The sequence below is a fragment of the Carassius gibelio genome, chromosome A2 (assembly GCF_023724105.1).
Source record: "Carassius gibelio isolate Cgi1373 ecotype wild population from Czech Republic chromosome A2, carGib1.2-hapl.c, whole genome shotgun sequence".
NCBI lineage: Eukaryota > Metazoa > Chordata > Actinopteri > Cypriniformes > Cyprinidae > Carassius > Carassius gibelio.
This window is the reverse complement of record NC_068372.1, coordinates 9,213,349-9,238,736: the sequence shown is the minus strand read 5'-3', so window position 1 is coordinate 9,238,736 and position 25,388 is coordinate 9,213,349. Positions and strand designations below refer to the sequence as shown.

Here is a 25,388-nt window from a genome sequence, read left to right as displayed (position 1 = left end):
CTCGAAATGTGGTTTTATTAACAAAGTTCGGGAGAAGCACGATCAGATAATCATTCAATTTGGCACAGGTGCATCTCGTTTAGCTAATCATCCTAAATAGCATACAAGCGTGTATATATATATATATATATATATATATATATATCCAGTCTTCCTACCTCCTGTCCCACGACAGTTTTTTCGGCATCCCTCCTCCACCCCAACTCCTCACTTCTAATCTATTTATCCCAAATTGGCCAAATTGGGCCCGGACCCCTCCCCCAGGACAGCACGCCAAAATATGCCTACTATTCGCCTTCAGATTAGATGTAAGGGTGAACTCGTGAAACATTTTTATTGAGAGCAATCAATAGCATGAGCACAATTTCTTAATGACGGATTAAAAAAAAGAAGTTTTTAGAAGGATTTCTAAAGTTCTGAAAAACTGCTGGGTTGAAAACAACCATATTTGGGTTATTTTGGCAACCTAGCACTGAGTCAAAAAGGGACGAACCCTTAGCCACTTGGGTTATTGTTTAACTTAGCATGCTGGGTTGCTTTTTTATGGTTTAAAATTACTAAATTGCAGGGTTTCAAAAACCAGAGCGGGTGTTTTTTTTTTTTATCACTGTATTTCAGAAGGAAACCTACTGTATTTTGAAAATGTTCGATTTCATTTGGCATGTAATGCTTGATGAGGCAGTGTTTGTGAGCTCAGTGCTGCTTTGCAGCCATTACTGGAGAAACCTTTACCTCTCCCGTTCTTAAAGCGAGTCTTGCTGGCAGAAAATTTATTTGCGGATTGCCGTCAGGAATTGAGTGTAAGGCTGTAGGAAACACTTTATTGCTAGGCTAAAATTAACCCAAATTAAGCTAGGCATTAAACCTACAAATGGTGTTCATTTTAAATATCACTTTTACACACAAATAATAACTATCAAAAGGTAAATATTTATTAAAAACAAGAGAAAAGTCAAAAAGTAACATGTAAGAACAAATGCAGAAAAGTATGGCATTAACAGCTATAGAGTTCATCAATAAAGCACTGAACATTTGTTGAATATAACTTTTAAGATCAAATTGGACTATATATTTTATATATTGTATACAAATATACGAAAACACTATTATATAATACATTTACAATATTCACATCCGTAAGAATAGGTAAACAATCTGTTTTATAATTTCAAAACTTTGTGTGGTTGTGTAATGTCTCTGTCTACCACAGCGATCTAGTGTGCTATAATGGCAGCACTAGTGTGAGGGCATATAATATTGTTTGAATAAATATTGCTTCCGAAAGCTACTTTACTGAAACATTAAAAGAGACACGACATACACATACCTCACAAATGTTCATGTACGTGGAGGGCTGCTCTTCAAAGGGTTAGTTCACCAACCCTTCATAATTTACTCTCCCCATGTTGTTCCAGACCCATACAAACTCTGCTCATTTTTGGAACACAAATAAATCTATTTAATATTCTCTTATTTTTTGTCCTCCATTGCAAGTGTGGGAGACCAATATTTTATTTTGAACATACATGTTTGCTATCATATAAGATTTATTCATATATAAATATTGGAATGGATTACTTCTACAATAAATCTGTATTTATGAGGTTTGAAAATACTAATTATCTAGACTATAAATGGATTAACAAAAAAAATTGAAAATTTTAAATATATTTATTTGTGTTGTAAAGAGAGACATAAGTCTTATAGGTTTGGAATGACATGAGGGCAAGTAAATGTTTTGTGTGTGTGTGTGTGTGTGTGTGTGTACTATTCCTTTATGAGGGAAGACCAAGAATGATGACTCTCCAAATCAGACAACTCCAAAGCTGATTTGAGTTCTGCAATGAAAAACACAGACATCAATGCTCTTAATGAAATTAGCACGTAATCACACTGTTGTTGCATCAAAATGTGAAGTAAACAGGCAGGAGACAAAATAAACATTTATTTTCTAAAAATAACTTACATAAATCTCAAAAGAATGATGCTCTCCTATGTCTCTGGCTTTCAACTTCCACAGAAACAAAAAACAAACATTATTTTACTCTTACTAAAAAACAACAACTGATAACTAATAACATGAAATTATGAAGTTTACTTGCCTTAAACTATCTTTCCCTCTCTTCTATAGAAATAGAGAAAAATCACCTCCTCCTCACACAAGCAGACTTCTGTGTCCTTAATTCCAAAGTTAAAGTTCTGCAAAGAAAAAAGGGACATCAATAGTTTCAATAAAATATGAACATGTAATCACACTGTTGTTGCATCAAAATGTGAAGTAAACAGGGAGGACACAAAAGAAACACTAATTTTCTAAAAAAAATAACTCGCATCAGTCTCAAAAGAATGAAGTTATCTTGTCTCTGGGTTTCAACATCTACAAAAACAAACATTATTTTAGTCTTAGTAAAAAGAAAGATAACTTGATGGAATTCTGAAGTTTACTCGCCTTAAACCCGTCTGTCCCTCTCTTCAGAAAAAGCTGAGAACACCTCCTCCTCAGACAGTCTGTGACTCTCAGTGCAAACACAATGAAGACACGAGCTCAACAAGTCTGAAATATTAAATGTAAAACATACTTTTAACAATTACCACTTCAACAGCCTCAAAATAATCATGCTAGTCTTTATTACATAACGCAGTTTCCTTTAGGAAACTAACGTACATTTAGTTTAACCACGAAAAATAAGATAACAAATTAACATGAATGTAACCTACAACCATATCCATAACTGTAACCATAAATATTAACACCTCAAAAAGTGCAGATATTGTAAAATATTCTGTAAATATGACATAAGACTCTCACCGACGTTGTATTAAAAGTACCTCTTCCGTTCAGTAACGTTAAAGGGGGGGTGAAATGCTATTTCATGCATACTGAGTTTTTTACACTGTTAAAGAGTTGGATTCCCATGCTAAACATGGACAAAGTTTCAAAAAATTAAGTTGTACGTTTGAAGAAGTATTTTTGTTCCAAAAATACTCCTTCCGGTTTGTCACAAGTTTCTGAAAGTTTTTTTTAGAGTATGGGTGTGACGTTAAATGGAGCGGAATTTCCTTATATGGGTCCTAAGGGCACTTCTCCCGGAAGAGCGCGCGCTCCCGTATAGCAGAGCAGAGACATTCACTGATCGAGAACATCGACGGAGTTGTGCAAGTGTTTTTGTTTGTTCCCTGCATTTCGAAGATGCTTGTTTTACAAACAAGGCCCAGTTTGACGCCGGATTTGCACATCGTTTATTTCTTAAGGATAATGCAGTCCCAACAAAAAAGGGTCACGATCGTGTGTTGGAACCGCAGGCGGTGAGTAAAACTGCTTAAAATATCTCTTTGTTGTTAACTTAGCTATCGGCGCGTAAGCACATCAAGTAAACAACATGCGATGTTGGCATCAAACTGCACTTTCCACATGTAACGTTGCAGCTTAAAAAAAAAAGAAAGAAAAAGAAAAAAAAAAAAAGAAAAAAAGGCGACATAAAGTGGAACTTAGTCATTTTCCAAAACCGCTAATCAAATATATACAGTTTCAGTACATACCACATAGAGATGTCATTGCTGATGCTGCTCTTGTTAAATTTCAGCCTCTGTATCTGATTCTGGATCATAAATATAGGCTGAATCTGACTGTTAGCCATGGTTTGTTTTGGATGTTTTTTTCCTCACGGTAATGTCACAGCTTCCAAACGCTCTCAACGCAAAAGCCTACTGGCGCTCGTGATTCTTTAGCTCCGCCCACACGTCACGCCTCCAGCGGCTCGTGTTTTTCCGGGAAAAATCGGTACAAACTATCTTTCTCTTATGAATATAATAAAACTAAAGACTTTTTGGAGTTATGAAGGATGCAGTACTACTCTATAGGTACTCAAGATTAACAGGATATTGAGTGAAAACGAGCATTTCACCCCCCCTTTAAATGAGGCCATTAAGACCTCCGTTTCTGAGGTGAAAGCCGTGTCCTCGTATTTTTATATATAATGTTAAGCTCTTTTGTTTCCGCCTTTCATAAAACGGGGTAAACAATAAACGATAACTTTACATTTTGAATCTTTACTTACCATAATGTCTTTCACTCCTTCTCGTTAATTTCATGCTGAGAAAATGGCGGCTGCTCGCACTGGAGACGTACGATCTTAACGTGACGTGTGTGCTTTCCTTCACAATGCGTTCCCAAACCCAGCGCCGCTAGGTTATAATCCAGACCAATTTTCAACCCAAACTTGAGTTAAAACAACCCAATGTCCTACGCAGGTAATATGAAGTTATTATTATTAGAACAATTACATCATGATTTTCTCTACAGCTGGATTGAAACCATGTGTAAAGAAAACCATGTGACTTGATTATATACTCACTTTTTATGTATAACTTAAAATACAAAATTTATGTTTAATTAATATTATTTTATGAATTTATTTAAATAAATTTATTTATTTATTTATTTTTAGCATCTTCCCCCATGAGCATTGTATTTTTAAGTTAAAAAAGGTAGGTTTTTAAGAAAAAAAGTAATTAAGAATAACTGGCACATCTTGACTCATCTGAAGTGTGATGTAATTTATTGTAATTAATTTATTTGTTAAAAATGCATAGGAAAGCTTTGTGAGAATTGGCCTGCACCTTCATTTAAAAATGCCTTCAAAAGTCTGAAACCTACCATGTCAACATACAGCACTGACACATATTTTAACCCTAATCATGTCATTCATACTGGAGGCACAAAGGTAATCCTTTTGATTAGTTCTTCAGCATACTATTTTCATTCTGGAGTGTTGGAGGAGGATTTCTGAAATGTGCTTATTTTTTCATTTATTTGTTATTTTGCTCAGCTTCCCAAAGTCTCTCTGCATAATTTTAATACATATATTCTGTATTGACTCCCTAGTATCTGATGTGTTAATACATGCTTATGATATTAGAAAAACCATTTCCTCTTTTTAGCAGTCCCTGTGATTTCAGCTCTTTGTAGATTTTGGCTGAATGTCAGCAAAATAGAAGAAATGACCTCCCATTATCCAAAGAGTGCTTCCCGAGGCACCGCCGTTTGTGTATTCTTGGGAAAGTTCTGTTGAATCAACTGCGTGTCGGGATGGATGGCTTTATAGTCCATGAATTCAAGCGCTGCCAGAAAACTGTATGAATAGGGTGAGGGAATAAAAGTCCTAATGCACGCAAAAGGCCTCATCATTCATATGCTATTATTACAGATCCTCGAGCCTTTGAAAGAGCCATTACCCAGATGGGATGTGAGCAGAATTCAAATATCGAAATTGTTCATTATTCTGCTCGCTCATATTCCGTCCTGCAGCAACTGCAGCTACACCCAGATTAGATTTGTAGTTCAACAAAGTCAATTTAGCCCTTGAAGATTGATTTTAGATCTAAAATTGTCAATTCTGGCTGTCTCGGTAAAGGTATTTTTTTGTTTTGATGTGTAAATGATAGGAAGAAGACATTTAGCTCACGGTGAACGCATACAGAACAGAAGCCTGCAGTGTGACAGATTCCATGTAAAACTGTTTTAAACAGCATTTTACTTTTTTTATATACTTTGGAAAACTTAAAAGAAATGGTGACCTGTTATATTAGCTGAAATATGCATTCATAAAGATGTAAGCAAATTTAACACATTCAATTTGAACTGTTATGCAGCAGCAACTCACAAGTGAAAAGCAATGAACTTGAGTGTATTTGTTGTTGTTTATTCAACAAAATTAACAGGAATAGCAAAAGAAAACCTAAAATATGTATTTATTTTGCCAGAAGTTGCCTTAAACAAGTCAAACACCCAATTAAAATATACAAGTTATTAAACAGTTAAACAGATATCATGTACAGATATAATTTCTAATAACAATCTTTAATCACTTTTTAATCATTCTACCGTATTAAACTGCTAATTAAGATAAGTGCAAATTAATGAAATTAATCAGCTTAATCCAGAAATATTTCTCCCTACTTTAAATTCACAAACTATCCTTAGATGAGCTGAAACTGACATTAAAGACATTAATTCTATTTATAACCATAAAATATGGCAAAACCATGCAATGCTGTTTCTCTGAAATGATAGAGATCAGAGCATAGAGCTTTAGCATGTCATAGATTATTGAATATTTCTTTCAGTAAGCAGTCCAATGTGTAAAAAGTGAGTAGTGTGATAAATAATTTCATGCAGTGACTCATCATATTAAATTTTTTTAGAATTCTTCTTTCCGTGTACAGAAACTCAGTCAAGACTGTGAATATATAGTAATATTTGAGGTCACCTCATTTGGGAGACTGAGCCATCATGACTCATAAAGGGTTCTGGATACTGAAACTTTATGGAGCACTGTTTACAGAATGCACAAACAAAACTTATGTCTGCCTAGATTTCCTTTGAGAATTTTTTGAGGGTTCAAAACATCTAGGAACATGCCATTGCATGAAGCATTAGGTTTTGATCAATGTATCTCTTGCATGAAACATCCCTTATGGCTACCTTAGCTGTTTCTGCAAAGTAGGCCAAGACATCTGTCAAGATTTAAACAGTTGACTTCCATAGTATGGGGGAAAAAATACAATAGAAGTCAGTGGCTACTGGTAACTCTTTAGTTACCAACGTTCTTCAAAATACCTTTTTTTGTGTTTAGCAGATGAAAGAAATTCAAACATTACAGCAAATTACAGAATTTTCAACTATCTCTTTTAAAATACACATGTATTAATTTATTTAATACAGTTATTTGACATATTATTTGATCTATTTTGTAGGCGAGAACATGGATGCATGAATTATAGAGCACGACTAGTTGCCCTGATATAAGTTTTAGTATTGATCAGTCAAAATTGTAGCTCTGCATCACAGCATGTTTCCTTGATTTCACTTTAAAGCACACAAACAAGCGATAAAGAAGCGGAGAGTGTGTCTGAGAGCTGTGTACGACTTTCTATCATGGATGACAACCGCAACAACCACTCAGCAAATCATAAAACTCTACAAATTCCATTGCCAGATTACCTTTTAAAACACACACTGACAAAATGAAACTCCTGCTAAGCAACTGGAGATACTTCCTTTGACAATGTATTCAGTCGGCCATGGCAAAAAGTCTCTCCTGTCATGATTGTAAATGCCAACTATGGCTGTATAGTTTTGATAATATGTTTGATTATTGCTTTTATCTTGTCCTGATACCTCTTTTTACTGTATCCAAACTAGATTTATAAATTCATTACTCTTACTTAATTTAAAAAGTTTTTCCACATGGTTTAATTGATTTTATTCAAATTAAGTCAAATTAAGTGGATTAGGTCAAACAGATGTAATATAGTATATTAAAATTAACTTTTGGTTTGTCACACTTAATCTCAAGTCTGGAAAAAAAAGGTCAGTGTTTTTCATTTATATTCTACATTTACATTCAAGAAAGTGTGCAATAGAACTTAAATGCAAGAGAACATATAACACAAGTTCAGTCGGTCACTTTTGACACCACGTCGGTGACCGATGAATATGGGATATCGCTTCGATAGACCAATCTACTTCGAGTGTAAAGTAAACGAGCCAATGCACATTGGCATGCAATTATTGCATCCAGCTGCCGCTGATCATTGCGTGAGTATATAAGAGGGCAGCAGGTGCAATGCATACCAGCTTTTCGCTTCGGAGCCGAGCGTTAATATCGCTCTGCTCAACTGTGAACTACAAGTTCTGCACGCTCTCGAAAGCTTTGTGTGTTGGCGAGACGGCGCTTCAGCCACGGTCGTTCCTGTGTCGAGTGGATTGCACACTTCAGGTTGCACTACCCCTGTCGTGTTGCAAGCGGCCAATTCCCCTGTGCGCCTCAGCACTAAAAGAGCATTTCCTAAAGAGCAAATTTCTCTATAAGAGCTTCACGGGTGGTTTGAGGGTCACAGTGGTGGCAAACCCCGCAGGGAACCAACCCTCTGGGGACCACCACTTCTCTAGCACCTCGGATCCAGTGGAGCAACCCACGGAACGCGCTGGGCCCTCTTCAAGGAGCGTACCAGCGGTATCCAGTGGGACTCCCCCCGACCTGATGTCAATCTCAGCATCGGAGGGAGAGCTGTCGGATCACGGTTTGGCTGCGCTAGGTGGACCAGGGTAAGGCACTGAGAGACCTGCACGAGGGTGGTCACGATCCAGCGCTACAGTTCAAAATGTTGACACAGAAATGCATTTTCAGGTGCGTCCGTCCCCAAGATTGGTTTGCAACGATCGACCTGAAGGACGTGTACTTTCATGTGTCCATACTTCCGCGCCACAGACCTTTTCTGTGGTTTGCGTTCGAAGGACTAGCATATTAGTACAAGGTCCTGCCCTTCCGGCTGTCCCAGTCTCCCTGTGTCTTCACGGAAGTCACGGAGGCAGCTCTCGTTCCTCTCAGAGAGCAGAGTGTTCGCATTCTCAACTACTTAGACGATTGGATGATACTAGCACAGTCTTGAGATCAGTTGTGCGAGCACAGGGATGTGGTGCTCCGGCACCTGAGCCTGTTGGGCCTTCAGGTCAGCTGGGAAAAGAGCAAACTCTCGCCATTGCAGAGGATCTCCTTTCTCGGTATGGAGTTGGATTCGGTTGAACAGACACCACAGAGGAACATGCGCTGTTGGTGCTAGCCTGCTTAAATACGTTCAAGAGCAGGACAGCAGTCCCACTGAAACTCTTTCAGAGGCTCCTGGGGCATATGGTGGCCACAGCGGCACTTACACCGCCCGGCCTATTACATATGAGACCGCTCCAGCACTGGCTTTATGGCCGAGTCCCGAGGTGGGCGTGGAAGCGCGGCACTCACCGGGTCCAAGTTAGACCGGCCTGTCGTCAAACCCCCACTCCGTGGGCAGGGGTGCCCCTAGAGCAGATCTCCAGGCATGCTGTGGTTTACATCAATTGCCTAGAGTTGTTAGTAACGCACCTTGCCTTGAACCATCTCAAAGGTCTCTTATGAGGCAAGCCTGTCCTGGTCCGATTGGAAAACACTGCGACTGTTGCGTACATCAACCGCCAAGGTGGTCTGCGCTCTCGTTGCATCTTGCAACTCACCCACCACCTCCTCCTTTGGAGTCAGAAGGTTCTGAGGTCACTTCGTGCCGCTCACATTCCAGGCCTGCTCAGTCGTACAGCCGACGAGCTGTCTTGAGCAATGCTCCCGGGAGAATGGCGACTCCATCCCCTGACGGTCCAGATGATTTGGAGGCGGTTCAGAGCTTTTAGTTATTTTAGTTATTTGCATTTTATTTTACAGGAACTCAATTTAAATCCACGTTCATTCACTTCATTTTCTGTACAGATATAATTGTGCATTTTACGTACATAGTGTTATTCAGAAAGGTTTTACAGCAGTAAACAATATTATTTTACCATAGATCTAGACAGAAATTGTAGTAGTAGCATCAATGGCTGCCTATTTCGCACAAAAGTCAGATAAATAGATGGCACTTTTAGGTTTAAGCAGAGAAATGGAAAAAATAATATGAAATCAACGCCTCAAGATAACAAATAAAACTTACAGGAAGCATCTAAGCATGTAATTTAACCTAAGCAAACAAGCTAAAGATAGCCTTAACCACGTTAACCAGTGGTCCACAAGATCACCTTTGAGAAATTATTAAAGGTCTTGCAAAACGAAGACTTGAATAAAACTCAATTTATTCTCATTATTATAATTTATTTCATTTTATTTGAATTGGCACAAGGTTAGGTTGTTTCAACTAAAGTATTTTAAATTTATTCCCGAAAATTAACATTTTTTTTTTTTAAAGAATGCTGTGTTTGTGTCATACAATAAAATGCAACGGAGTGAGAAACAACACTCGATCCAACCAACTTTCATTGTACAGACATAAACATTTTAACCTTTTAAGAAGATAGTTTCTTTTGTGTTCCAAAAATACATTTTCTGTTACATTTTGGGGTGCACTATCCCTCATTTTCAAGTTGATAGATAATAGATAAAAAAGGAAAAAATCTTTCATAAAAGAAGCAAAACAGCATTAAAAATTAAGGCTTTAGTTTTTATTGAATATCTTTTAATGCCAGTGTATTTTGCCAGGCAGAATAAACAAGAAAAAAAAGTGGGTAAAAAAAGAAAAAATATACTTAAATTCAAGATATACCTGTTTTTTTTTTTTTTTTTTAATTGGAAAATTTGACAATAAAAGACAAGACGTGTTCATACATCTCTGCATTGCGTCTAACAACGCCTCTTAGCTGTTTTTAATTCACTGTAAACCACAGCATTTGGGGGTTTATTGATTTTAAAAGTCAAACACTAAAATTGTGTGAGGAACAATATTAAATGTCAGTCATTATTAACTAGAAATATTCATTCTTTGTTTAGCATATTCAAATTGAAGGATCATGAAACTTCTGGCACAGGATTTCAGTAAACAGCAACTTTAATTTCAGTCTGTTTCTCAAAAAATCTTCAAACATAAAAGTATATATATTTTTCTTGTATCAATAACAAGTTGCAGAAGCAGCCTCCAAAACGTTCCCATCTTGGTACAAAATGTAGCTGTGATTTCAATCTTTTTCAATCTTTATATATATATATATATATATATATATATATATATATATATATATATATATATATATATATATATATATTATCATTAGTTATGCAATCAACATATTTCTTTCTAAAGTTATTTTTGTATTATCTATTCAATGCTTTTCTCATCTACCACAATAATGACTTTAAATGATCTTTTGGGGGGTAATTTCTAAGCCAAAATTAATATGTGATTAATTTTCGATTCATTTCAATAATTAATCGGCACATCATGCAAGTAATTACCTTAAAAATTTTATTCACTTGACAGCCCTACTGAAAAAAGGTACGGCAGCATGAGCTTCTGCTGGATAAATTGAACTTGTGGTGACCAAGTAAAACCATTTAAGACCAGGAGCTGGTGCACTTACTAAAGGCCTATCATTTACTAGCAACCCATTGACAGCCTCAGGGTTATTAATAGATCTTGCTTAAATGAAAGTAAACACAACCTTAGCTTGGAGGAACTGTCTGTCTTCTTTAATGTGCCAGGTAATAATAGCCGTACTTAGTTCTCTCACAAAGATAAATTGGCACAGACAAAGAGCGCTAGGCAACTCTAACTCTTCTCCTCTGGCTAAATTAAAAATTCACTCCAAAGGGAATAAATAGTTTAAAACATCTCAAGGAAGCACTGTTCAGCTGTATTAGTCAGCTGAATTTCACCATTAAAAATTAGCTGTTTAGATAAATCAATTGGGTAAAGAATAGCAGTACTTGTTGGTAAGCAGTTCTATCTAGTGGCATTGTATAATGTTGGCTAAGTCTTGTGGCTATATATTACCAATAGTGTTTATTTAAAAGTTTATTCCAGTTTCTTGTCCCATAAACTTCCATTGTAAGTGCATTAACATAAACATGATTCTTGGATGTATTTCTTAAAAAAAAAAGGATACATCTTTTAAAAAAAAAAAAAGATAGTTTAAAAAAAAAAAAGCATACATTTTCAAATTTTTCAAAAATACTATAGTGCTAATATTCATACAGTAAAAACAAGTGTGATCCAGTGTTGTTTCTCATGGAATTTCATTGAATTTGTATTGTATGGACACAAATAGTTGAAAACATTCTTGAAAATAGCTTAGCTTAACAGAAGAAAGAAAATAATACAATTTGAAAGCAATAGTGTATCCTGACCTGATGGGGTGGAGGATGGATGCTGATAAACCGTCAATGGATAGAGGTAAATCAGCTATATTTATTCTATAGGATTATGGTCCACCTGTGTTGATTAGGCTTAGTATCTGACATGCTCCTCCCGAATCTTGTTAATAAAACATCATTTAATATATACTGTTTACTTTTTGATTAAAACTATTTGTTGCTGAGTGCTGAACACATTTGCAGTTTATTATTGATTCAGTTTATATAGAGGCAGTGTTAATTTCGTTGACTAAATATTTTCGTCATTATTTTCGTCACGAATATATTTTTGCGGATGAAAACGAAACTAAAACTAAAAAAGAAGGCACTGATGGAGACTAAAACTATGACTAAATTGATTGACATTATCGTCAATGAATAAAGGACGAGATGAAAATAGACTGTGACGAAAATCAAATCAGCAGACGGGAGAGATGCGAGGAATGAACAAAAGACCCGGCAAAACTGAACAGGCGAGACTGCATGAGAGAAGAGAGCCAATCCGAGCCTGACTTATTGAGACGTGAAGCGAAGGTTTTCAGTTTTTAAATGAGCTCCCGGGAAGTCGGCATTCGAAGAGGTGATGTCTAAAAGAGCGACAAAATGTCCACAGCTCACTTCACGTTTGACGACGAACAAAACAAAACAAAGTGTAAAGCACGCGGAGCGCTCATTCGTGGCAAGAACACAACCAATTTGAAAAGACAATTACAGACGAGCCACCTGTTCTGCCACGATGTTCTTTTGTTTATTGAGCTAAGCAAAATTGGAAGACTGCAGTGCGTAGATGTTGTAGCATTAAATATTACGAACTGAAAAGTACTGTAAAATAGCCCCTTCTTCAAGTTAGATGAGAGCACAATACTAATACGTAATATTATGATACATACATTTGATTAATACTAATGTTTAGTATATTTTATAATGTTCTACTTGTTGACAATATCACAAATATTTCTATATTAGTCATGTGAAACGTGAATGTTCACATCCTATCATTATACATACTAATCTAGCAATATTGTAGTATTTAAAACATACAATATTGCTAGACAAATGAATACCTTATAAAATCGTGTTACTTTTTTTATCCACCCAACTTATTAAATATTTACTTTAAATGTATGCACTCCTTGTTCAGCTCAGCTGTAAGCTTTAAGGTCCTGGACCTAACTTTATTTTTCTTTTATTGATGGTCAATTGGCAGCTAGTTATTGTTTACATTATCATGACAGTGTTTGTTGCTGCATAAAAGCTTTTGAATCGAAATAAAGACACAGTTGTGTTGAAATAAAGTTGAATTTGTGTTTTATATATTTTGGTTAAGTTTGTTTCCTATACCAGCTGTAAAAAATTGTCTAGTAAATCTGTTATTGATTTTAGTCTTATTTTAGTCGACTAAAATACCAAGCAATTTTAGTGGACTAAAATAAGACTAAAATTAAAACAAATCAGGTGACTAAAACTTGACTAAAACTAAAAAGAATTATAGTCAAAAGACTAAGACTAAAACTAAATTAAAATTTTGTGTCAAAATTAACACTGTATAGAGGTCAATGTTTTGGATGAATATTTTGGTGGGGCTCCACCCCACCTGCCCATATAGATGAGCCACGCCTGTTTGAAAGTAAAAATGTTGAAAACGATGACAAAATGTAAATTTTTAGGTGAACTATCACCAGTGTTTGGAATAACGGCGTTTAAAAGAACGGCATTAGGTAACGACGTTATTTTTTCAGTAACAGGGTAATCTAACTAATTACTTTTCCCGCCGTTACCATTACTAAAAGTTAAATGCGGTGCGTTACTATGCATTGATTTAATAACCTATGCAATCCGAACGCACCCCTGGCTCACACAGCGAGTGTGGAGGTGGGTTAAAAACGAGATAAGCGATTATGATTGGCTAAGGCAGAGTCATGTGTTTCATGGTAGCCAATCAGAGCCAGTTTTTTTACACACATGCCGGCACACGCGCCAGCGGCCCCAAACACACACACACACACACACACACACACACACGCAACAGCTACACAGAGATTCGCAGCAGCAGCAGCAGAAATGGTGAGTCAGGAGCAATCCGATGAAAAGTTGAAATTTTCAAGGTGGAGATATAAGCGCTACTTCAAATTCATTGTGGTCAAAGGCAAGAACGTGCATGTAACGTGTACATGTAATGTGTGACACACGCATCTACAAAGCTAGTGGCCCAAAACACTTCTTACAAAGATAATACTTGAAGTGCAGGATAAAACTCTTGCTGTCTTTTGACAGAAAGTTATGTACGAACACCTGTCTGTTCTATTCATTTCAACTGACTTGTGAAAACTGCTAAAAAATAAAAAAATTAAAAAAATGATTTGACGTATAGCATTCTTTTTTTTTTTTTTAAAGTAACGCAAATAGTTACTTTCCCTGGTAACGAGTTACTTTTATTATAGACTAATTCAGTTACTAACTCAGTTACTTTTTGGAACAAGTAGTGAGTAACAGTGCCTATCACTCATTTTCAGGTTAAAATAGATTAAAATCTAGATGAAGAAATATTTACTCAAGAAGTAACTGAGACTTTCCAGTCTTCCTTCAGACTCCAGACCTTGATATCCATGGAAATGCCCCCAGTTACCTTCAAGAACTACTTACACCACAGATCCCAGCACGTTCCCTTCGCTCCACAAACACTTATCGGCTCCTTCCCCCGAGGACTAAGACTCGCACCATTGGTGACAGAGCTTTCTGTGCCGTCGCTCCCATCCTGTTGAATGTCCTCCCTGAACATCTGAGGGCCCCACAAAGGACTGATATTTTTAATGTTCTTAAAAAGTACCTTTAAGTATTTTTCTTTTTCCTGTTAAAATCAATGTTTAGTTTAAATTACCTTGTTTTATTATGTCTTACTGTAGCACTTTGAGATTTTTCATGAGCCATGGGAGCAGAATGTGCTTAATAGCCTCAGATTGCTTCTGGGCGCCAGAGAATTGATGGGAAAAACTATCCACTGCGTCGCTGAAGAGGCCAGCCTGGAATACCGGGGAGATGAGGAGCTCATTCTGATCAGACTCCCTCATGTCTGCCAGGTTCAGCCATAGGTGGCGCTCCAGGACCACCAAAGTGGACATCACCTGACCCAGGGAGCATGCAGTGACCTTCACCGCCCATAGGGCAAGGTCGGTAGCAGTGCACACCTCCTGCAAGACCTCTGAGTCAGCACTGCCGTTGTGCAGCTCCTTGAGCACCTTGGCCTAATAGGCCTGAAGGGTGGCCATGGCATGCAGAGCGGAAGCAGCCTGACCCGCAGCTCTGTAAGCCTTAGCCACAAGCATGGATGAGAACTTACAGGCCTTGGATGGGAGCTTAGGACCACCAAGCCAGGCGGAGATGCTCTGAGGACACAATTGCTTCGCAACAGAGTGCTCCACTGGAGGTGACTCAATGACTCAAGCCCACCTTGTGATGCAACAATTGACATCCAGTCCTCGTCCTGAGCCCTGAATGAGATGCTAGGATCCTGCTGAGAGGGTCCAGCAAACTCATCTGGAAACTCAACCAGCTGCTGTGTTTGTGAGGGAGGTGTGGACCGAGGAGGCCACATTAGGAGATGGTCATGTTCCCGCAATGAGAACATGAGTCATCCACAAAAGCAGTCTCAGTTTGCTGAAAGCCCAGACACATGACACAGTGATCGTAGCCATCACGTTGAGCCATATATCGACCGCACCCAGAAACACGGGCGGATTGACATCTTTAAAAAGACACAAACTCAACCTGTATACTCTTTTAGAAAAAGCTCTTTGACGAACTGCTGAACCGCGCCATCACACCAACACAAGCTGACTCGCTTTGAAAATACTTCGGTGAAACCAGCAGACTAGCTAAAAATTATCTAGTATCCTTGTTATGTTTTAGCATAAATATATATAAATAAGAATATTTTAGAATATAGTAGGTCTCATTCCTTTCCACTGGCCAAATAGTATTTCAATTGTTTTAAACCACTCAAATCAAATTTAATTTATGCAGTTTTGCTGATAAGGTGAACATCTTTTAGTCATTTTTAGCCTATTATTGCAGTGTAAATAGAATTGGCTGACTCAGCATGTCACGGACAAAGTAGCCTATTTTAAAAAGAAAGCATGTAAATACCATTTTCTTCAATTTGTATACTTCAAATACAGTAGCATTTTGCATAATGTTGTAGAGATGACTTCACGTGACATCTTCACCTCCGTGCAGCTGTGGTTGTACAGTAAGCTATTATCATTGGACCTATTTAAACCGGACAATGGACCATTCGACCACTGAATCCAGCAGTGTCCCCCATAATATAGAATTAAGTGCACATCATTGATCATTGTTCTTACTTAAATATTTTGCATAGCATGAGATCTGCATTTCAGTTTAAAGATGAATTATTGTGCATAGCACTCCTTGCTGTCATTAAAACAGCATGCAACAGGAAAAGTGATCAAGCGCATCCACTTAATATGTCTAAATTCATATAATTTTTATTTAATTTTAGCGTAATGACTTTGTTTTTTTAAGTGCTTATCTCCATTAATGAGAGTGGAAAATTTTATGTAAATGTGTATTACATTAAAATTACAGATTTTAAATTACTTCCTTCATTACTTTTCTCAGGCCAGGAAAAAGAGTGTGTATGCATGGTCTATAATGTCTGTAAGGTGCGTACATATTTACGGCTAGTTTATATTTTATCAATCCCGATATGTGCGTACAAAATTGTGTACACGATTTCTATGCCTATTTTGTGTGTACGCAATGTTTATAAATGAGACCCCTGGTACTTACCTTATTGATGGACAGGAAATGTAGTTTGCAAAAAAAAAAGCTCTCGTAAAGCTGCAAATTCAGCTGTCTCCTTAATAATTTTCTGATACATAAAAGTAAAAATCAATGCGAGGCATAAATTACAAATAAATTTGTATTAATTATTCTGCAGAATATTAGCTAAAGTGGTTTCCTCCATTATCTCATACATGACGTAAGCGTGCTCCAGCCCGGAAAGTTCAATGCAAGTGTGAGTGCAGGCCAGCAGGAGAATGGGGAGGGGGTTTAATCGCGCTCGGGCTTGGTTCAAGGCAACTGTACCTAGTGTGAGAAAATGTTACATGTAACCCTTCATTCAAGTGCTCAGTACATGCATGCTCATATCTGCAGCTCATCAGTCTTCAGTCCGAGTCAGAACTGTTTCCTCAGTTAAGTGATGGTTGGAGGAAATGGAACGCTGAATGAGTTGGCAAAAACCTGCATCATAGGATCATATATGCTGGTATTTCTTGCATATCTTGCATATTCTTGCGTATTGCTTAATGAGACCTCAAAATATATTAAGAGCTTTGAGTATTAATTATATCTTGCTGTATATCCTTTTTTGACTCTCAAATGTCAGTAGCCGCTGACTGGCATTTTATGCTTCCTCGAGGACCATGGTTTCAGCTAAAAAAATCTTCTTACTTTCTACTGAAACCAAGAAAGTTGCCTATATAAACGGATCGCCTAAGAGTAAGTTAATAACCAGCGAATTTTCATTTTTGGATAAAGTATTCCTTTAAGTTGGGGTATTTTTGTGATGTTTCCTTTTTCTGAAGGTTTTTGAGAGCTGCATGAACATTCTCTGAAATGTTAAAATTTGTTTTCCACAGAACAAAAACACAGTAAATGGGTTTGGAGCATGTAATTCCTGAATTTAAATTTTTGTCTCAACTATCCCTTTAGGTTTTCCTTTCACCAGAAGCTGTCATTAAGGGGTGTTGTCTTCAGCTGAACAATGTCTCTGAAACTGTATAAATGGCAATTTAAAACTTCACAGAGCAGAGGAGGTTTGATAGCTGGGAATTAATGCTTGTACTTTGAAACCAGGTCTGCTCTTTCTGATGAAACCGGTGTTCTTTACAAAGTGCCTGGGAAATGGATCTTCCCACAGGTGCCAATAGCTTCTCTAAATGGCCATGTGCTCTAATATGTCTTGATGACTGACCACTTTCCTGAGCCCTGTGTGGGGAAAGTTTCACGGGCTCAACTTGCAGGGAATATAAGTGTCAGGACTGTGTGATGGAGGTATCGAGTCTGTGGAGATGCTTTTGTACAAGTCAAGGGAGCACATGTGCACTTAAAGTGTGATGGAACTTTATTTACTTTAACATATTTCAGATTAAATCTCAAACAAACTAATTCTTTCTTACCTGTTAAGGGAGATGCTTCTCTTCTGTATACAGCAGCTTCTATGTTGATGGTCCTGGTCACTCTTTCACCTATAAGGTTCACTCGGTGTATGTTCTACACACAGGTGCTTCATTTTTGTTTTGAAAGAGCTATCACAGCATTTTTGGGAGCTATATTGTAGATTATTTGAATATAGATCACTCAAATGCATGTTGAAATTAAGTGATGACTTTATGTTGGCAGGATTCAGTCTGGGTCATATCTCAGCACCGGTTGGTTCACACTCATTCTGGCCATGGACATGTGCAAGGAGATCCGTGTCTACGTCATGATCAATGACACATACTGCAAGTAAGACTGACATGCAATCTATCACTTGACAATGGGCTTTAAAGAAGCTTCACCTGATTTAAAAGTGAAATAGGACATCAGAGCTGATACAAGAGCAGTGCTCTGGGTTTCATTTAAACATTGGGGGAAGTGTCCATCCTTCCATAATACAGACATGCAAACAAATATCTGTGCTTCAGAATTCTCCACTAGTTACCATTTTAGATAATGCAATGTTGCAATATGTTTTATTATACTTTGAACCCCTCAGAAAATATTTGCACCTATGTAAATTAACACAACTGCAGTATGATTTGCTGCATGATTACTAAGTGTAGCGCTACACAGTGTTGAGTACTGGAGACTCGGACTCCTTCTTGAACTCAGTCTCGAGACCTTATTCTCATGGTCTTGGTCTTGTCATTGAATTGTGTGCATTTTGACTCAGTATTGACTCGGACTGGAACATATTAGGAATCAGACTTATTCTCGAGTCCCAGTCAAAATATTTCATGATTATTACTGCATGTTAATATTTCTTTAAATTGATGTATGATTGACAAGTTCAATGGTTGGTGATTTTCTTGTGACATGAGATGTTAGTGTAACGTTAGTGTAGAGGCAGCAGGATTCGGGTCAGGATGTCTCATGAACTTAACACATTAACTTTTTAAAACGTCTGTTACATCATCTATTATTCAGTTTTCATATAAGAGCCACAAAGAGTTCATATGCAGTAAGATTCTAAAAAGGAAACATTCTGTGATATGTGGCCCTTTTACCCTTTTACTGATAATATTTTTTAAACCTATGTCAAGTAAATAAAATACAGTGTACATACCATGTTATATTTGATGTACTGTTTGAGTATAGTGCCAATTTTATTGTTTCCACCAAACATTTTACATACTCTTGAAGATTTCTTTAGGTCTTGTCTCAGACCCAATCTCTCTGGTCTCGGTCTTGACTCGGACCTAACCCTTTCTGAACTCGGTCTTGACTCGGAAATCAACCATCTCTGAACTCAATCTTAAATCGGACTCGAATGAACTGGTCTGGACTACACCACTGGCACTACATTCAGTTCCATTTATCAATCCTTTCATATTCAGTTCATTAATTTGAAGATATACTCAGTAGCTGCCTCATTTTAGAAACTAGTACATTTCAAGGAAAGAAAGGAATTACAAAAATTTATAACTCACAAGGAATAACAGTTCACTTTGCATTGATTAGTTTTCTGAAATGAGACATCTTGGATGAATCTTGCAGCTAACAAATGTGACCTTTGGAAGGCACAGCCTATGAAACGAGACGCAAGAAGTAGTTTTGGCTGCATCCAAAATCACATACTATATAGTACAAACCAGATTCCAAACAAGTTGGGACACTGTACAAATTGTGAATACAAACAGAATGCAATGATGTGGAAGTTTTCAATATTTTATTCAATATACAACATTTATCACATATCATATGTTTAAACTGATTTTTTTTTAAATATAATTTTATGGGGAAAAATAAGTTGATTTTAAATTTCATGGCATCAACACATCTCAAAATTTGGGACAAGGCCATGTTTACCAATGTGTGGCATCCCCTCTTGTTTTTATAATGTCTGGGGACTAAGGAGATAAGTAGCTCAAGTTTAGGAATAGGAATCTTGTCTAATACAGGCTTCTAGTTGCTCAACTGTCTTAGGTCTTCGTTGTCGCATCTTCCTCTTTATGATTTGCCAAATGTTTTCTATGGGTAAAAGATCTGGACTGCAGGCTGGCCATTTCAGTACCCGGATCCTTCTTCTACGCAGACATGATGTTGTAATTGATGCAGTATGTGGTCTGGTATTGTCAAGGTCTTCCCTGAAAGAGACGGCATCTGGATGGGAGCATATGTTGTTCTAGAACTTGGATAATACCTTTCAGCATTAATGGTGCCTTTCCAGATGTGTAAGCTGCCCGTGCTACACGCACACATGCAACCCCATATCATCAGAGATGCAGGCTTCTGAACTGAGAGCTGATAACAACTTGGATTGTCCTTGTCCTCTTTAGTCCAGATGACATGGCATCCCAGTTTTCCAAAAAGAACTTCAAATTTTTATCCGTCTGACCACAGAACAGTTTTCCATTTAGCTACAGTCCATTTAAACTGAGCCTTGGTCCAGAGAAAAAGCCTGCGCTTCTGGATCATGTTTAGATATGGCTTCTTTTTTGACTTAGAGAGTTTTAACTGGCAACGGCGAATGGCACGGTGGATTGTATTCACCGACAATTTTTTCTGGAAGTATTCCTGAGCCCATATTTTGATTTCCATTACAGTAGCATTCCTGTTTATGATGCAATGCCGTCTAAGGGCCCGAAGATCACAGGCATCCAGTATGGTTTTTTCGTCCTTGACCCTTATGCACAGAGATTGTTCCAGATTCTCTGAAACTTGATGATATTATGCACTGTAGATGATGATAACTTCAAACCCTTTGCAATTTTTTCTCTGAGAAACTCCTTTCTGATATTGCTCCACTATTTTTCGCCACAGTATTAGGGAATTGTTGATCCTCTGCCCATCTTGACTTCTGAGAGACACTGCCACTCTGATGAGAGGCTCTTTTTATACCCAATCATGTTTCAAATTGACCTAATAAGTTGCAAATTGGTCCTTCAACTGTTCTTTATATTTACATTTAACTTTTCCTGCCTCTTATTGCTACCTGTCCCAACTTTTTTGGGATGTGTGTAGCTCTCATGAAATCCAAAATGAGATAATATTTGGCATGACATTTCAAAATGTCTCACTTAAAACATTTGATATGTTATCTATGTTGTATTGTGAATAAAATATAAGTTTATGAGATTTGTAAATTATCCCATTCCTTTTTTACTCACAATTTGTACATTGTCCCAACTTTTTTGGAATTCAGATTTTAAATTGTGCATATGATATGGAGAGATACAGATTATAACAAGAAGTAAAACAAAAAAACAAGAGTATATTCATAATAAATAGAATAACCTATAAACAGGTGAATAACATAATGTCCATGGCAACAAATAAGAAGCAGGAATAAAGAAAACAGGAACATTCTATAGTGTGCATTTATTTTTGTATGGGTAAAGTAGTTCCAGGCAGGTCACTTCTTGTTTTACTTTAAAAATAATTTTCTTAACCTGTTAATTGTCACCCCGTTAATTCATTAATTCACCTACGTTGACTATACTATATTACAATCAAATCTAATCTAATCTTGACAAACTATATATCGTTGGAAAGGTCTAAGACTTCCAAATATATATTTTACCAATATTTTTTGTTAAAAATTATGTAGGAAAACTAATAGATGAATTTATGACAAGAGTGCACCCTCGGAAATCTACATTACAAAAGGAGTTTTGACCTTTGTTTAAAAAAAAAGACTTCCTCGTTGCCTTTTCCTCTATCACATTTTAGAAATCATCAGAAGTTATATATCACTTGAAAACATAAAATCTCAAAATTCATCCTTCAAAACCCATTTTAAAATCAGACATTGCATTACCATGTAAATGGTACATCAAAATCATGTTACAAAATGTTTTCAGTCATGAATTATAAAAATTTATGTTTGTATCATGCACATTCATGTCTATTTTCAAAAACGTGAGTGACAGTTAACAGGTTAAAAAGTTTTTGGGGCTCTATCATCCTTACTGCAATAAATTGTTTCTAAATTGCCAAAATAGTCTGTCACTGTGATTCTGTTGTTCACTGGCAGCATTTAAAATCCTTTACCCAGAATCTCACACTATATTTCCATTTTAATGATAGTGTCCATAACTACCTCATCTCCCCTCTGCTGCAGATAGACATAAGCATAGCATGGAATGATGTGATTAGCGTGTTAATAAAGCAGCTATTATATTCTGTTTTGCCAGCCATTTATTCATTTCACTTTCACTTGAGCAATGAGCAATTTTCATTTCACAGCAGCTGGTAAAAACTGAAAAATGCTAAAACAGTGGCTAGAACATAGCCATTTTGATGAAAGGCAGTTATTCTGGGAAGTTTTGCAATTGACCTAACTGGATTTTTGGTAATTAAAATTCAACAGGTGCTACTGGGATTGAAAAATTGAATCTATTTGTGAGGGAGGAGAGAAGGCCTCCTGAATTATCATTTCTCCACAGAAATTCTCCTTACAGGCTCAGAGCACTCAGTCTTTGAATAAAAAGTAGCAATGGGTAAAAGCTTCAACTACATCAAAACTGCTACATGCTTCCAGGTCTTTATTGTGCACATTTCATCAGTGCATTACAGAGAAAAACATCCTTGCTTTTTTTTACTTTCCTATGTTTTTTTTTTCTTTATTTCTTTTCTTTAGGTTTCACTCAGAAATACGTAATGCAGAAATAAAATAGATTGTTAATGCATTTAAATATCCTGAGAACTACACTTAATAGTATGCTTTATTGTGATGGAATACTAAAGTAACATTTATTTATTTTCTAATTTTAGATCGGAAGGCTACAGGAAGGTACCATACCATTACTATGAAGCAGGAAGTCGTGATGAATGTGCCGAATACCTCTTGCACGAGAGCGCCCCTTATGGTGGACATCGGTTCATCACAGAGAAGGCTGTTTTTGCAAAGTGGGCTAAGACAAACCCCATCAAGTTTTTCAGTCCGGAGTGGCAGCTGTTATGACCAAGACTTCCTTTCTTTCAGAATATCCCCTGATACTACAGCTCTGTTGGCTCGTTCCTCCTGCATCGTAAAGTAATGCTCACAAAATGTGCCACGCAATGGCTAAACAAATCTGTGGCAGGGGGGGCGTGGTTTAGCGAAGTCTGCAGCGGGAGAGAGGATCGGGAGACGAGCGGTAAGTGAGTGGTTTGGGCGGAAATTATTATCACCTGTTTCTTGTTCTAGTAATTGGCGTGGAGAGGGTATAAAACGCCAGGAGAGACGGAAGCAAGTGAGAGAGAGTCGGACTGCTGACGGGAACCGAAACCGGAAACCGGAAAGGAAAACGGAAATAGCGCGTGAACGTGCCAGAATAAAAGTCACCGTCTAGTGCTAGACTTTTGAGTTGTTTTGTTATTAAATAAAGATACGTCAGCAGTCCAGCCGACCCCTTGTCCTCTTCCTTGCCCACACGAACTCACTACACTGGTGCCGAAACCCGGGAAGGAAGAAGGACCGTCGCCGCCGCCATGCAAAGCCCGTCCTCCACGCCGCTTGCGGACATCATTTCTTCCCTTGCGGTCCTCCACCGCGAGCAACACCAGGCGCTGCTGGACCTGAGGACCGATCAGGAGCGACGGTTCCAGGCCATCGTCCAGGCCCAGCAGGAGGACCGCGAGAGGTTCCGGGGCTGGATTGATCGGGAGGTTCGCGCCGAGGCCGCCGGGGCGCCCGCCGCCCCCGTGCACCTGCCACTGCACAAGATGGGGGCCCAGGATGATCCGGAGGCCTTCCTAGAGCTCTTCGAGAAGGCGGCTGAGGCCTGCGGGTGGCCCCGCGAGCAGTGGCCGGTGCGCCTCATTCCACTGCTCTCCGGCGAGGCCCAGGTGGCCGCCCAACAACTTCCGGTGGCGAATCTCCTGGTCTTCAACGACCTGAAGAGGGCCATCATCCAGCGGGTCGGCCGATCGCCAGAACAACACCGCCAGCGCTTCCGCTCCCTGGACTTGGGCGAGGCCGGCCGGCCCTTCGCGATGGCCCAACAGCTCCGGGACTCCTGCCGCAAGTGGCTACTGGCCGAGGGGAGCGACGTGGAGCATGTCGTCGACCTGGTGGTGCTGGAGCAGTTCATCACTCGCCTCCCCAAGAAGACGGCCGAGTGGGTCCAGTGCCACCGCCCCGCGTCGCTGGACTCGGCCATCCACCTGGCGGAGGACCACATGGTGGCGTGCCCAGGGGTCGGCACACCCCCGCCTACTAACTCTCTCTCCCCTTCTCTCTCTCCCCCTTCTCTCTCTCGCCCTGTCCCTCTCCCTAGGACCCGTCCACCTGGCCCTCCTCGTGTCCCGCCCCGGGGGCGGAGCGGGACTGACCAAGGCCGCTTCGCGAGTTCAAGGGCCCCGCCCAGGGGGGCGGGGCTTGGGGCTGCCGGAGGGGACAGTGCTTCCGTCTCTCCGCTCTCTCCACGCCAATTCCCCTCTCCACTCCCTGCCATTGGGGCGGCGGGTAGGTCTGGGCTGGCCTGTTGGCGTTGCGGGGACCCGGACCATTTTGTGGACAGGTGTCCAGTGATGGAGGTGGAGATGATGATCCGGGTCCCGGACGACCCACAGGCTACCCCCGGTCAGGCTGGCGAGTACCAAATTCCCGTGAGTATCAAGGGGGGTACATATCCGGCCTTGGTGGATTCAGGATGCAACCAGACCTCAATCCATCAAAGCCTGGTTCAACCGGGGGCATTGGATACAAGCCGCGTGGTTAAGGTGCGGTGCGTACACGGGGATGTGGTGGAATATCCGGTCGTCCCAATTTTGATTCAATTTCGGGGACAAAAGCATAGTGTGGAGGTGGCGGTTAGTCCCCGCCTCCGGCATCCAATAATTTTGGGGACGAATTGGCCCGCGTTTACGGGTTTATTGGGGTCGTTATGTGCGGATGCCTCTTGGGGAAATAAGGCACGGAAGGAGACCGCGCGGGTTCAAGTGGGGGAAACTGAGCCAGGACCGCTGAGGTCTGCCTCAGGGGAACCGAGTGGAATCGGGAGACTAATTCTCTCGGAGCACGATGACTTTCCTCTGGAGCAGTCTCAGGATGAGACGCTAAAACATGCGTTCCAACAGGTCCGCACCATCGATGGCCAGTCTCTCCAGCCTGCCCTCCCGCTCTCCTATCCATATTTTGCCATTTTAAAAGACCGGTTGTATCGAGTGACCCAAGACGCTCAGACAAAAGTAAATACAACCCAGTTGTTAATTCCAAAGAGCCGCAGGGAAATGCTTTTCCATGCGGCTCATTCTAATCCTATGGCGGGCCATTTGGGACAGGCAGCGACACTAAATCGCCTCATGACCCGATTCTTCTGGCCGGGCATTCATGACAACGTGCGCAGGTGGTGCGCGTCTTGTCCGGAATGTCAGTTGGTGAACCCACCGGCCGCCCCAAAAGCGCCTTTGCGCCCTCTCCCATTAATGCAGGCCCCCTTCGAAAGAATTGGTATGGACCTCATCGGG

General features: G+C 39.1%; 1 protein-coding gene across 1 annotated transcript in view; it reads left to right on the top strand.

Moving 5' to 3' along the window:
• st6galnac3 (ST6 (alpha-N-acetyl-neuraminyl-2,3-beta-galactosyl-1,3)-N-acetylgalactosaminide alpha-2,6-sialyltransferase 3) overlaps positions 1-23,636 on the top strand; it is an 83,498-nt gene extending 59,862 nt beyond the window's left edge. The window contains exons 4-5 of the mRNA XM_052612910.1: positions 18,132-18,239; positions 22,710-23,636. Coding sequence (XP_052468870.1) covers positions 18,132-18,239; positions 22,710-22,899 — 298 coding nt within the window. The 3' untranslated portion in view covers positions 22,900-23,636. The remainder of the gene's footprint in view (positions 1-18,131; positions 18,240-22,709) is intronic.
• The last annotated feature ends 1,752 nt before the right edge of the window (positions 23,637-25,388 follow it).